This window comes from Calidris pugnax, unplaced genomic scaffold, assembly GCF_001431845.1.
Source record: "Calidris pugnax isolate Ruff unplaced genomic scaffold, ASM143184v1 scaffold113, whole genome shotgun sequence".
NCBI lineage: Eukaryota > Metazoa > Chordata > Aves > Charadriiformes > Scolopacidae > Calidris > Calidris pugnax.
Genome location: NW_015090879.1, coordinates 1,091,551 through 1,105,334, shown reverse-complemented (window position 1 = coordinate 1,105,334; position 13,784 = coordinate 1,091,551). Strand labels below are relative to the sequence as shown.

The window sequence follows — 13,784 nt, the reverse complement described above, 5'->3', positions numbered from 1 at the left end:
ATTGCGGGGGGACTCGAGGGGACTTGGCCTTATTTGAAGGTCCCTGATGTGTTTCAGGTGACTTTGCTCCATCTCTGACCTCATGGGCTCAGGGTGGCAAATTCCTCTGCACGTTTGCAGTGGTGCAAGAGGGGGAAAAAAGCAGGAGCTCTTCTCTAAGAAACTTACTAAGAGGCTGAAAAAACAAGGACAGGAATGAGCAATTGAGATACCCACTAAAAAAAACCCACACCTTGAAACAACATAAAAACTAACTTGAGCTCTCCAATAACAGTCCCCTGCCGGGTATAGTCTTGTTTGAGTCAAAGAAATCAACACGTTGTTTCAGTTAATTAACAATCCATCTTGGTTTTATTGTCCATTTTTTTAAAAAGTTGGTGGTTTACTATTCATAGTTATAAAATAATCCTATTTTACAAAGATTTACAGCTCTGTGAGTGCCCAGCAGTGAAAAAGGCTGGATCTGGCAAGTCCCTTAAATAATCAAACCACAATTTTTGCTTTGTTTTGTTTAGAAAAAAGGACAAAAAAAGAAATCAGCACCGAACCAACTCAGCACCAAGGTAAGAGGATTTGTATAAAAGACAATTTATTTCTTTGGGGGGGGCACAGGGAGCAGAGGACGGGCAGAAGGGGCAGGTAATGAACCCCAGTAATGAGGAGGGGACTCGGGGTGACCTCTCTTTATTCTTCACCATCCCCCGGGCTGTGGGAGGGGGGGTGACACCTGCACCAAATTAACCCCCCGAGGCTGTTTCCCCTCCAGTGACTGCCCGAGCCCAGCGCCCTCCCGCAGCCGGGACGGCCGGAGGTGGCTCCCTATGGATTTGCAGTTTTCTGGTCTCTCTTTCTGCCAGCCCCAGGGTGGGTTTCCCGGCCGGCTCTGCCGCTGCCTCCTCAGTAGACGGGTCCCTTGACGGCTCCGGGCTCGGTCAGGCGAGCGGCGGCGTAGGCCGAGGCTCCCAGGCAGGCGGCCGGCTCGCAGAACCCGGGCAGGCCCGCGGGGCCAGGCAGGCCTGGCCGGCCGGCTTCTCCCGGGGAGCCCGGCAAACCCCGCTCCCCGGCCTTGCCATCGAGAGCGTGGCCGGGGATGCCGGGGAGACCTGCAAGGGGAGCGTGGGCATCAGCTGGGTTGTGGGCACTGAGCTTTGCTGAGCGGAGCGGGGGCCGGGGTATGGGAAGTGCCGCTGGTGAGGATGAGGATGCTCAGGCAGAGCAATGGGGCCAGGAAAGCGACCAGCAGAGCCGCAGGCTCAGGAGGCAGCACAGGGTGCCACAGGGATGCTGTAGCATCCCGGAGATTTGCGGGATGGACCCCTGCAGGTTTGCAGGGATGCACCAGGAGGTCCCAAGCCACTGCTGGGCTCGTCATCCCACCAGCAAGAGGCACGGGGGCTGCGGGGACGCGCCGCTGCCTGGGGGAGAGGGGCTTACCTGGGATCCCTGGGGGACCCGGCATGCCCGGGTGGCCACGGCCGGCTTCTCCCCGCTCACCCTTCTCCCCTCGCTTCCCTGCGGGGAGAGAAATGGAGAGGAAGGACTTGCTGGAGTCCCAGTGGGAGGGGAGGGGGCTGCCCCTGCTCGGGGGAACCCAGGTGGGTGATAAGTGAGGCAGGGTCAGTCCCGAGGAGGGTTTTTGCCGGGCACGGTGTGGGGATGGCCACCCCCCACCTACCTTTAGGTCCTATGTTGCCGATCTGCCCGGCAGCACCCAGGATGCCGGGGACACCTCGAGGTCCCATGGGTCCGTGTGGACCCTGCTCACCGGGTGGCCCTGGGGGACCGGGGGGTCCAGGGGGTCCCATGGCACCGACTCCACCCAGGGCTGCTCTCTTGGCACTGACTGCTACCTCCGCCAGCTGCTCTGTAGGGCAGAGAGGGGCCGGTGTGGGACAGGACGCGGTGACAGCCCCCCAGCCAGCAGTGCCCTGTCCTTCCCCTCACCTTGCAGCATCTTCAGGACCACGTCGACGATGTGCTGGTCCCCGGCGTCCCGGCCCTGCCAGCGGTGACAAGAGGGACATGCTGTAAAGGGAGATCACTCTTTCCCTCCCCATCTGCACCCCCAGCACCGGTCCCATCCTGGAGGCACCTCCCTGTACCCGATGTCACCTTCCCACCCTTCTTCATTTTCCATTCTGTCCCAGTACAAGTGGGTCCAGCTTCAACTCATGCCGTGCAACCTGCTCACTGCATGGACTTTCTGCAGCTCCCTTTGGCAAGTACAAAATGAGGCTTATATGGAAAAATTCTGCCCCCTGGGCAGGCTGCAAAGATACATATTGGAGCTAAACCTGCTGCTGGTGCTATCTACAGTGAGAAATAAAGAACTCTTCTTTTCTAGAAAGGTGGGATCCCAGCTCAGCCCTCCTGGAGACCTCGTGGGGGACCACCAGTGGAACAGCAGCCCTTTCCTATAGGAATTGGTAGGTAAGAAAAGCTTGGAGACAAACCACCTGTGGAGCTGAAGAAGCTGACGGTGACGGCCCCCAGGTCACCACCTATGGGGTGCAGGAGGTGAGGGGGGATGTGGGGTGCTGGGGGTACTCACCGCTACTCCCCGCTGGCCAGGCATCCCCGGCACACCGCGCTCCCCGACGAGTCCTCGCGGGCCGGGGGGTCCCGGGTAGCCCTGCACGCCGGGTGCGCCTGCGTCCCCCGAGGGGCCGGGGAAGCCGAGCTCCCCCTGGATGCCTTGCTGGGGGGGGATGGAGAGCAGCGTCAGGAGCGGGGGACTCAGCCCCGTCCTGAGCACAGGGGCTGCTCCCCGAGACCTACAGGACTTCCAGCACCAGCCACTGCAGCCAGGGTTTAAGCCCCAAGCGGGGTCTGAGCCTGAACCCAGGGCTGAACATGGTCAGTGGAGCACATCTCTAATGAAGACCCTTTCTCAGGCCACCGGCTGCCTTCGTCAAGGTGATGGATCACCTCCATCCGAGGGTCCCACAGTGTGAAGGTGAGGGAACCCCTTCCTCCCAGACCCCCAGTCACTCACCTGTCCCTTCGGCCCTGGCTCTCCCGATTCACCCTGGGGACAGAGGACACAAGAATTCCAATGGGGGGGCAGCAGGATTTTAGAGATGTAGCTGGGGGGAGGCACACATACCCCCCTGCCAGAGTGTACCATGGCTGTGCTGGGGTGCAATGGTGCAGTACCCAGGGCCATGGTGGGCAGAAGACCCCAGCACAGGCAGGAACACACATCCAGCCCCTGTCCCCCCCACCATCCTACCCCAGAACCCATCCTGGGCACCCACCTTCTCTCCCTTCAGCCCTGTGAGGCCATGAACGCCCGGGTCTCCCTAGAGGAAAAGGAATGAGAAATGTGACCCCTCACAGCCAGCACCCACCTCCTCTGCAGGCACTTTAATCCCCCCACCCAACCGGGGTGCTGGGGGTGTTGATGGAGAAAGCGTCTGGTGTCAGTGGATGTCAGCCCCCCTGCCCTGAGGGGGGTGCCAGCCCTGTTAAACACAGGTGTCAGCGGTTCCCCACTGGTCCCCTGCCCGGGCAGGAGGGTGATGTACTCACAATGCTGCCTTTGGGGCCAGTTTTCCCTGGGGAGCCCTGGAAAAATGAGAGGGGGGGGTCAGGCCAGTGTCCCTGAGCTGGACCCCACAACAGCCCACCCACTGCAGTCAGGAGCCATCACCTTGTCTCCTTTGACTCCCGGCAAACCTTGGGGTCCTGGGATCCCTGGTGGACCCTGCTCGCCCTTCGGCCCCTGGAAATGGAGGTAATGTGGGAAAAAGAGAAAAAAGAGTGAGAAGAGGCAGTGGGAAGACCCTCCTCCCCCATCAGAGCATCCTCCCCAAGGCAACAAGACACACAGGCAGCTCCCCATCCCGGTGGTTGGGCTGCCCCACAGCACCCCAGCCTGCCCTGGAGGCAGCTTCTGTAGGGGCACAGGGCAGAAAATGATCATAAAATCTTAGAATAGTTTGGGTTGGAAGGGACTTCTAGAGGTCATCTGGTCCAGCCCACAATAGCCACGTGGGGGGACTTTGCCAGGGACAGGGTCCCGTCCCCCAGGAAGCCAGAGGGGAAAAGGTAACTTTTTGGCCATTTTCCACCTTGGGAAAGCCTCCAAGAGGGGAGGAAATTCCTCTCCCGGCTGGGGCTGCAAACCCAGCGTGGTCCCAGCTCGTTAATCCCTGCGCTATTTGCCCCTTTGGCTAATCCCTCACCCCAGCAGCCGGGCACAGCGGGATGGGGCGTGTGACCCCCCCCCCAGCCACGATCAAAGCGAGGGGGGCTGTGTGGGGGTGCCAGCCGTGCCCCACTGTCCCCATCCCCCCCAACACCCCGGGCTGAGCATCCCTGAGCCCTGCCGGAGTGAAGCCAGGATGTGGGGGGACTCACCACTTTCCCCTGCTCGCCGGGGGGGCCCACGGGGCCACGCTCGCCCCGGTCACCCTGCAGAGAGACAGGAAGAAAATGAGGGTGAGGGGCAGCTCCCGGCACCCCCACCAACCCCACGGTGCCACCAACTCACCTTCAACCCGGGGACACCCTGTGGTCCCTGCTCGCCGCGAGGTCCAGGCTCACCCTAAGATGGGGGGAAAAATAAACTGCCTCTTTTGTATTCACCTGCCATCACCTTCGTCCTTCCCCGAGGGACGTGTGGCCCTGTCCTTGTCCCCTGCAGACCCACAAAGGGCTGCCACCACACCGGGTGGCCAAGGAGGTGCTGGAGAAGGGGTCACAGGGGCTTCCCCGTGAGGAAGCTGCTGGGGCTCAGAGGGAAGAGGAGGGTTGGGGGGGGATTAAGTTCTCAACTCTGCTTTCTGTTTGATGGCAAATAGGGAGAAAACAGCAAGAGGGAGAGAGAGAGAAGAACCCCCAGGCTGTGACCTGAGGAACGTGGTGACATCTCCGTACTTACGATCTGCCCCGGGGCTCCGGTGACACCGGGCTGGCCCCGAGCACCCACTTCACCCTGCGAACCAAAGAGAGAGGTGGCTGAAGGACAGAGGAGGGGACAGGATGGGGACAAGGCTGCGGGCTCAGGGATGGAGCACGGATGCTGCCACGGCACTGTGTGGGGTGAGTGGGGCTGGGGGTGGATGCTCAGAGGGGTCACCCCCACGGTCCCAGACCCACCTTGTCTCCTGGGCCACCTTTGCTCCCCGGCTGGCCCGGCAAACCCTGGGGAAAGAGAGCTGGGGTCAAAACCCGTGCACAGCACCGGAGGCAGCGTCCCTGCTGGGTGCTGGCCCTGCACCCTGGCGTGACCCAGGGATGGGGGTGTCACCCCACAGGGAATGGGGTTCCCCTGCAGCTGGGGGGGGTCCCACACTCATACTCACAGCTTGTCCCCGGTGTCCCGGTGTTCCTGGGGGGCCGGCCTGCCCCACACCACCCTGCGGGGGACAGGGAGGGTGTTACTGCCTGGCAGAGAAGGGTGCAGAAACAGGGTGGGACAAGGGATTCCTGGCCAAAGGGGGACACTGCCCCTGACCCCATGGGGACAGCCACACTCCGCTAGTCAGGAGATGCCACATCAAGGGCTGGGGGACCTTGTGTCACTTGCCATCCCTGTTATTTCCAGCAAGCACCGGTGCGAGGAACAGCGTGTGCCCCTGGCAGCCCCCCCCAGCAGCTCACCTTCACGCCTGGGATGCCCGGGGTGCCATCTTTGCCATCGATGCCTGGGAGACCCTGCGAAAGGAGGGAGGAGTTGCTTGGTCTGACACCTCTGAGGGACTGAACGGCTCAGGGTGGGGGCAAAAAAAGGGCTGGGAAGGGAAAGGAAAGCTCCAGCCCTGAGCTGAGCCAGGGTGCAAGGACACAGGGTGGCCCTGAATAGGACAGAGAGGGATGGAGATGACTTCTCCTTGCCAGGGCACAGCCCTAGATGTGGGCACAGGTACCTCTGGCTGTACTTACGTTCTCCCCCTTGGGGCCGATGTCTCCTTGGGGGCCCCTGATGCCACGGCCACCCTAGAGCAGGAGAGAGCAAGGGTTATTTCAGCCACCCTCATGCAGGGGGGGGGGCTGGGGAAACAGGGCCATTGGCATTGCACGGGGCATGGCACTGCCCTTCCCCACAGGGTGGGTTACCTACCAGCTCTCCCTTCTCACCAGGGTCCCCAGGTGGTCCCTTGGGGCCTTCCCTGCCCTGGAGGGGAGAAAGAGGGGGGCTGAGCAGGGAAGTGGGGGGTCTCCCACCTGCCCTGCAGCCCCTGGGGATGAGGGAGGGCACTCACCGGCTGCCCGGCTGCTCCGATGGTCCCGACCATCCCCTTGTAACCAGCAGGACCCTGTCAAGAGAGCACGGGGGGGTCAGTTCCTTCCATCCCAACCTCAGCCCCCAGCCAGGTCTGACCCGATTTAGGATGAGGCAGAGTTCAGCTTCCCGAGGTGCCGAACAGCCACGTTAGTGATGATCCTGGGAAGCAGCCTCCAGCCCAGGAAGCATCACCGAGGAGTGGTGCCCTGGACCCTGGAGCCAGGCACATCCCCCCCACCCCAACATCCCACTGGCACTTACTGTCTCGCCCTTGGGTCCCGCCATCCCGGGGTAACCCCTCAGGCCCTGTGGTCCCTGCAGGGAAGGGAAAAACAACCAGTTCAGCTGGAAACGGCCCCAGGAGCAGCCCAGGGGGGAGCCGCAATTAAAGCCCAAGCCGGTACTGGAAATGAGCCGGTTTTGCCAAACACGAGGTATTTCAGTCCCACCACTGGCTCCTAATTCTGCAGCCCCCCCGCCAGGCACCTTTCCAGTTGTCGGTTCAATAACAGCGACGGGCCCAAACTGGTGCTGCTTCCCCTTCCCCCAAAGCTCTTGGCTTCAAAGCGGTTTTGCCCTTTCCCGGCCTGAAGGGCTCAGGCCATTAATTGCTTTTCATCTTCAAAGTGCTCATTGAGCTCAAACAGCTTTAATCCCCGCATCCCTGCAGCGAGCCGGGGGCTGCACCCCCAGTTCAGGTGGGGTAATGGGGGGGTCTTGGTGTACATGATGATTTGTTCCTGGTGGATGAGTTATCCACAATAAGGTGTGCTAACACCCAGGTGCCTGGGCCAGCGCTGGCCAAGGAGGTCTCCATCGGGATGTGCCTTTGCCACCCTCCTGGTGGCAGCTCCATGGCTGGGAGGAGGGAGGTGGATGAGACAAAGGCTTCACTCCGGTCCCAGAGCTGGTGTCCCCAGGAGCAGGGACACGTTGGTGTCACATCCCCAGTGTCTGGGACCAAGAACAAACCAGCCACCCCCAGCCCCTGGGACACCCAGGGGGCAGAGGAGCAAAGAGAAATGAATACGTTACCGGGGGGCCTGGGACACCTTGTTCTCCGGAGACACCAACGTCACCTTTGGGGCCCTGGGAAGGGATGGAGAGGAAAGAGGTGAGTGTTGTGGGGTTATACCCTGGGGACCTGAGACACCCTCACCTGGGACCCAGCAGGGGATGGGGACAGGTCCTCCCGCAAGGAAGACCACCCTGTCCCCCCTTCACCTCCCAGCCCTGGATCTCACAGAATCACATGGGGCTGGAAGGGAGCTCTGGAGATCATCCAGTCCAACCCCCTGCCAGAGCAGGGCCACCCAGAGCAGGTCCCACAGGAACGTGTCCAGGTGGGTTTGAATGTCTCCAGAGAAGGAGACTCCACCACCTCCCTGGGCAGCCTCTGCCAGGGCTCTGCCACCCTCACAGGGAAGACGTTCCTCCTCCTGTTTAGGTGGAACTTCTTATATTCCACCTCCCTCTCCAACCTCTTCCCTTCCTTCCCCCTTTCTCTCCCCAGAGCCCCCTGCCCTCGGTCCAGCCCCAGTTCCCCAGAGGCAGGCATGGCTGGAAGCTGCTGGAGGGGACACTCACCTGCCTGCCCTGCTTGCCGGGCTCCCCGAGGGCACCGGGGCGGCCTCTGTGTCCCTGTGGGTGAAGAGGAACATGGTGAGTATCCCCAGGCAGAGCAGTGGCATCGAGGCAGTGCCCTGATGGCCACATCACCAGGAGTCACCCTGCCCATCATCTCCCACCCTGGGGTGCCCATGGGTGACACAGTGGGGCTCAGCACCCCACAGGTGTGAGGGCATGAGGTGGGAATGACCTGCTGGTTGTAACCCTTGGGGCTTTGCAAGGGAGAAGCTGGGGCTGGGGCTTTGGCATGGGGTCTTGCCCCCCAGGAAGGTGCCGAGGAGCCACAGGGGACATTTCCCACGGCATCTCTGCCCCCAGGGCTCTCTGAGTGTGCACGACCCTGTGTTCCCAGGGGAGCAGAGCAGCTCCTGAGCTCCCCATGTCTCCAGACCAGGCAAGGCTCCTTCACTCTGGCACAGGACGCTGGAGGTGACGGTCCCTGCTCGCTCCCCGGCAGCTCCAGGGCTCCCTTACCTTCAGTCCCTGCAGTCCCTGGGGGCCCTTGGGACCTGGCGGGCAGCTGGTGGGGCACTGGTGGGGAAGAAGAAGCACAGGTTGAGTTGGGAAAGGACCCAGGGGCTGCAGAGAAGCCGTGCTGGGAAGGGTGGGTTCCTGTGCAAAGGCCAGCTGAGGGGACAAGGACTCACCAGGAAATCAGCGCTGCCTTCCACTCCTTGGATGTGTCCTGGGGGGCCCTGGAGGGAAGGAGACCATCAGCATCCATGGCTTAATATCAGCATTATTTTACAGGGGGGGTGAACATTACCCCTGGGAGGGAGGGGAGAAAGGCACGGGGCAGGAGGTGGGTGCCAGAGCCCGAGTCCCAGCCCCAAACCCAGGGCTGGGGGGCTTTTTCCTTCCTGCAGAAAATCCTGATAACTGGGAAGATACTCACAGGTTTCCCTGGAGGGCCTGGGGGACCCCGCGGGCCATCAGGTCCAGGGTCACCCTAGAAAAGAACAACCCCAGAAAAGGAGATTTAGGGAGATTTATGGCAGGTACTGGGGTGAGAGGGGTGTCGAAGCACCAGAGACCCAGGCTGTCACAGCAGGAACTTGGGCATCCCCCAGCCATGAGCTGGGAGGGGACGGAAGGTGCTGGGGGACATGGCTTCAGACGCAGCATCTGTCACCTCTCTGTCCTCACCGTAGGACCCTGCTCTCATGTTACAGGATCGTCCCTCTTTACCCCAGGAGCCCCAAAGTGCAGAGAAGCAGATACTGGGGCAAGGAGGGGAGGTTTTCGCCCACCCCCTCCCAACCCCTCACCTTGGGTCCCAGCGCTCCGATCTCTCCAGGAAGCCCAACCTGGCCTGGAAGCCCCTTCAGGAGAGGAGAGACATTCATGGAGTGAGAGAGGGTGATCCCTGAGACCCCCACTTTGGGGGTGCTGAGATTTCAGCTCTTCCAGCACAGCCCTGAATGGGGCCACCCACCGCCCCACGAGCCCAGCACTTACGGGTGGTCCTGGCAGCGAAGGGCCCTGCAACAAAAAGAAAGACAAAATTGGTTCAAATTCTCCAATTCCCCCCCAAAACCACCAGCATCTCTGCCCTGAGCAAGGCAATGCCCACGCCACCAGCAAGGACATGGCTGGGGGGGGCTGCTCTGCTCCCACCCCACTCGTGGGTGCTCAGGGAGTGGGTGCATCACCAGCACCCTTGGGAGAGGCAGATACTCACGGGGAGCCCCGGTGGCCCTGGGAGTCCAGGCTGGCCCTGCCAGGACAGAAGGCAAGAGTTAGGAGACGAAATGTGAGGGTCTTGCCCCACCAAGCCCAAAATTCACCCCTCCCTGGACCCAGCCTCAGTGCCCCCTCCTTGCCAAATATTCCATCGCCCAATTCCTGCATCCGTGCATCTCCCCCCCGCAGTGATGGGGCTGGTCCCAAGCTGGCCAGGACCCCCTGATCCGGGGGGAGGGAAGGTGGGAGCCCAGAGTGGCCGGGCTGGTCCCAAGCTGGCCAGGACCCCCTGGCTCTGGGGGGGGAAGGTGGGTGCCCCGGAGCACCCCCTGACTCACTTTAACTCCTGGCCCACCGATGGGTCCTGGCTCCCCTTTCGCTCCCGTCAGGCCCTGTGAGAGGAGAGAGGGTGGGGGGTTGTTGCAGCGCTCCAGCTCTCCAGATGGATGGTTTTGCTGGGTTTTATTCCATCCCGAGGAGTCGAGGGTGATTCATGGGGGATTTGTGCTTGTCACCCCCGTGCACATCAGGCAGCAAAGCTGGAGATGCAGCTGGTCCCTGGAGCCAAGCCCTGGTGGCACAGGGGGACTCACAGTGATGTTCCACCACCCCCACAAACTGCCCAGCTCCCAGACCCCCAGTGGGGGCTCAGCAGGGACCCTCGTACCACGGCTGCCCTGACCCTGGCAGAGGCACGTGGGGAGCTCAGACCATCCATGATCCTGGTTATATCAACTCCGAGTCACTCCCTGGCTCTCCCGTCCCCACTCCAGTGTGTTTGAGGTCTGTCCTCTGCCGGGGTTTGGGTCCCCACAGCTGATGGTTTGAGCTTCAGCCGTGGGCTAATTTCTGCATCTGCTGGGGCACACGGGGATGGCACAGGAGGGGAGAGCTTCACTCTCTCAGCTTCCATATTCAAAGGAGCCGAACTCTTCTGCAGGCAGAGTAGCCCAGGTGCACAGTGTGTGCTTATAACAACAGTTATTGTTCTGTTCATTCCTCATGGCATCAGGGCAGGGTGAGGAGGCAGCTCCGTCCCCTTTCTTTTCATGCCAAGGGATGTCAGTGCTGTGCCCTGCCTTTCCCAGCACAGCTCTTGCCCCGTGTCCAGCCGGGATGTACTTTCGGAGGCAGCGGGAGGGGGAGGCAGCAGCCCTGCCCACCCTCTGCCTGTGTTTTCTGCTGGGATTCAAAGGTGCTTTCAGCTCCCTCACATGGGGGTTTTGGCACTTTCCTATGTGCAGCAGAGCCCTGTGCTGGGGGGAGAGGACTTTGCCGAGACCCTGCTGTGACTCTGGGGCTGTGGTCAGGGATGCTGGGGGGGGACAGGGGGTTGTTGGTACTCACATCGATGCCCGGCTTCCCCGGGGGCCCATCCGGACCAGGAACTCCAGGCTCGCCCTTGGTACCCTTCAGAAGAGAAGAGGAGGATTGAAAGGAGCTTCTCCAAAAGGGGCAAGACTGTGGGTGAGCTGGGGAGAGGCACATTTACTCACCGGGGACCCAGGGGCTCCAGGAGAGCCTTTGTCACCCTGGGAAAAGAGAAGAAGGTTATAAAAGGGGGTCTGTCACCCCACGGAGCCAGGTCCAGCAGCGCAGGGGACAGTCACGACCTGTGTTTCCCACTTCCCCAAGCTGGAGTGAGATGCTGGATCCCCCCGAGCACAGCAGCCAGGTGGGGATGGGGCTGGCACTGAGAAGAGAGGGCTGTGCTGGGGTTGTGGGAGGGCTGTGGCTGTTCTGGGTATAAATAGCACTAAAATAACACCCTGAGGCGGGGGGGAGCGGGGGCAAGGCTGGGAGAAAGGGCGCTTTCTGCTGCCTCACAGATCTCCCCTCTGTTCAGGGAGCCCTCGGCCACTTGCCACAGCCCTCGGCCACGTTGCCTCTCTGCGGGCACCCAACCCGGGTGTCCTGCTCCCTGCCAGCCTCCCCGGCTCCTCTTCCTCACTGGGCACCTCTGGGCTGATCCCTGCCCCCGAGCCCCTGAGCATCCTCTGCTGCCCAGACAGGGATGCCCCGAGCACCCAGCACCGAAACCTCCCTGCCACTGTGGTCCCCAAAAACCATTCCAGACCCCATTTCCCAAGGAGGTCAGGAGGCCACGGGCTGCTGTCCTGGGGAGGTGGATGGAGCCATGGCACGGGGGCTGTGCTCCTCTGTGCCATCTTCACTGCCCAGGGCCACTGGCAAAGCTGGGGATGGTCCGTGTCCCCAGCCCAGGAGCAGAGCAGTGCGGGAACCGCTCGGAATCGGCACCCCCTTCCCCTCCACCGAGCCTCTGCCCCAAACAATGTCCCTCTTTGTGCTCAGGTCCCCTCCCTCCTTCCCTTCCTCCCTCCCTCCAGCCCGTGCAGGTTCCCGGCCGCGCCGTACTCACGTCAATGCCATCCACTCCTGGCACTCCTGGGGGACCGGGGGGACCTCGCGGGCCGGGCTCTCCCGGCGGCCCTCGCTACGGGGAAAAGGGGAAGGGACCCACGTCAGGAAGGAGCAGAGGGACCCCAAGAGATGCTGGGGGTCAGGGGGAGCCCAGGGTGCAGTGGTCGCCGCCTGCATGTGCTGGGGACCCATCACCGGAGAACTGGGATGGACTGAGCACCCCAAGGCTCTCCCCCTTCCCAGGGCTCCTCCGCTGCCTGGTTTGTGCCCCCCAGCAAGGGCATGGATGGCAAAATCCAGGAATTTCCCCCCCCTCACTGGCACAACCAGCTCCCCATCCCCTGCCTGGTTTCTACCCCATCCTTCCTTGGTGCCCGGGGGGGTCCCGCTCCCTCAGGGCAGGGTCTCGACGGGGTGATGGCAGCACTCGCAAGGGGCCCTTGGCTGCGGGGGCGAGCCCAGCGCTGGGATTTCTAAGAGCACCAGCAGGATTTAGGCACCCGAAGCCCCAGGATGAAATGGGGAGCCCCCAGCCCCCCCCGTGAGAGCAGCCATCCCCGCACAGGGCTGGCTCCCCGCCCGCAGCACCGCTCGGCAGCATCGCACAAAAGCAGCATTGAGCGGCGGCCGGGGAGCTCAATGACCCCGCGCCAGGTTTGCACAGGGCTCCACGGGAGCAGTTTTCCAAAGAAATCCCTGTTATCCCATAACGGGGTGTTGTTGGGGGGGGTGGGGAAAGAGATTCCGGGCCCGGAGAGCGAACCCCCGCTGTTCCTGGAAATGAAACCCAGACGGGCTGCAGCACCCACGACCCCTCCGTCCCGCCAGGCTTCTTGGTTTTAAGGTGAATCGTGTCAGGATGAGGGGTGTCACCGGGTGGGAGAGCTCCTTGGAAGCAAATCCTGCCGTGGGGGTGGGAGTGAGCCCCCAGAGCCCCCGTGAATGGCACCTTTGTCCTGCCCCGAGTCATTTCCAAACGGCTCCTTGTTCCAGGAGCTCCCACGTCCCCCCGGCTCCCCCCCAGCCCGCTCCCCTGCCCGGACCCTGCCACCACGAGCCCACGGGCAGCCCGGGGGGGCTGTTTTAGGAAGGCAGCCACCCCCTCCCTACCCTCCACAGATGCTTTCCGTGCTGGCAGGCAGCTCAGGAGCCCCCCCGGAAGATTTTTTCCCAAATCTGCTATAATAAACTGATTTTTGCGGTTGCAGGACAGGGTGAGTTTTCCCTCTTTTCCGGTTGGGATCCCAGGGGGAACACACGGCCCCGCTCCCCCCGAGGAGCAGAGGGAAACTTTCTTCCCACTTCTCTCCGATGCATTTTCTCCTCCCCCTGGGTGAGGCTGTTTTAGGAAGGCAGCCACCCCCTCCCTACCCTCCACAGATGCTTTCCGTGCTGGCAGGCAGCTCAGGAGCCCTCCAGGAAGATTTTTTTTCCCAAATCTGCTATAATAAACTGATTTTTGCGGTTGCAGGACAGGGTGAGTTTTCCCTCTTTTCCGGTTGGGATCCCAGGGGGAACACACGGCCCCGCTCCCCCCGAGGAGCAGAGGGAAACTTTCTTCCCACTTCTCTCCGATGCATTTTCTCCTCCCCCTGGGTGAGTCCAGAGAGCCCCCCCAGGACCCCCGGTCCCCAGCACCCCTACTGCTGGTGTCCCTCCCCCTGCCCCATGGCAAGACCCCCCCGGGGACCCCTGGGAGGGTCAGAGCCCCTCTCAGCCCGGCTCCCCAGCATTCCAGTTGGGATCCCAGGGGGAACACACGGCCCCGCTCCCCCTGAGGAGCTGAGGGAAACTTTCTTCCCACTTCTCTCTGATGCATTTTCTCCTGCCCCTGGGTGAGTCCAGAGAGCCCCCCCGG

At 61.9% G+C, this 13,784-nt stretch overlaps 1 protein-coding gene across 1 annotated transcript in view; it reads right to left on the bottom strand.

Annotated features, from left to right (window-relative positions):
• Positions 1-322: 322 nt before the first annotated feature.
• COL9A2 (collagen, type IX, alpha 2) overlaps positions 323-13,784 on the bottom strand; it is a 14,058-nt gene continuing 596 nt past the window's right edge. Inside the window, exons 2-32 of the mRNA XM_014946513.1 lie at positions 11,925-11,999; positions 11,041-11,076; positions 10,892-10,954; positions 9,883-9,936; positions 9,543-9,578; positions 9,320-9,343; positions 9,130-9,183; positions 8,757-8,810; positions 8,509-8,556; positions 8,336-8,392; positions 7,820-7,873; positions 7,268-7,321; positions 6,494-6,547; positions 6,210-6,263; positions 6,068-6,121; positions 5,890-5,943; positions 5,608-5,661; positions 5,310-5,363; positions 5,104-5,148; positions 4,886-4,939; positions 4,496-4,549; positions 4,363-4,416; positions 3,653-3,724; positions 3,532-3,567; positions 3,258-3,302; positions 2,996-3,028; positions 2,552-2,698; positions 1,945-1,999; positions 1,676-1,864; positions 1,435-1,512; positions 323-1,103 (exon numbers count right to left, since the gene is read on the bottom strand). Of these exons, the coding sequence (XP_014801999.1) occupies positions 898-1,103; positions 1,435-1,512; positions 1,676-1,864; positions 1,945-1,999; positions 2,552-2,698; positions 2,996-3,028; positions 3,258-3,302; positions 3,532-3,567; positions 3,653-3,724; positions 4,363-4,416; positions 4,496-4,549; positions 4,886-4,939; positions 5,104-5,148; positions 5,310-5,363; positions 5,608-5,661; positions 5,890-5,943; positions 6,068-6,121; positions 6,210-6,263; positions 6,494-6,547; positions 7,268-7,321; positions 7,820-7,873; positions 8,336-8,392; positions 8,509-8,556; positions 8,757-8,810; positions 9,130-9,183; positions 9,320-9,343; positions 9,543-9,578; positions 9,883-9,936; positions 10,892-10,954; positions 11,041-11,076; positions 11,925-11,999 (2,001 nt within the window). The 3' untranslated portion in view covers positions 323-897. The remainder of the gene's footprint in view (positions 1,104-1,434; positions 1,513-1,675; positions 1,865-1,944; positions 2,000-2,551; positions 2,699-2,995; positions 3,029-3,257; positions 3,303-3,531; positions 3,568-3,652; positions 3,725-4,362; positions 4,417-4,495; positions 4,550-4,885; positions 4,940-5,103; positions 5,149-5,309; positions 5,364-5,607; positions 5,662-5,889; positions 5,944-6,067; positions 6,122-6,209; positions 6,264-6,493; positions 6,548-7,267; positions 7,322-7,819; positions 7,874-8,335; positions 8,393-8,508; positions 8,557-8,756; positions 8,811-9,129; positions 9,184-9,319; positions 9,344-9,542; positions 9,579-9,882; positions 9,937-10,891; positions 10,955-11,040; positions 11,077-11,924; positions 12,000-13,784) is intronic.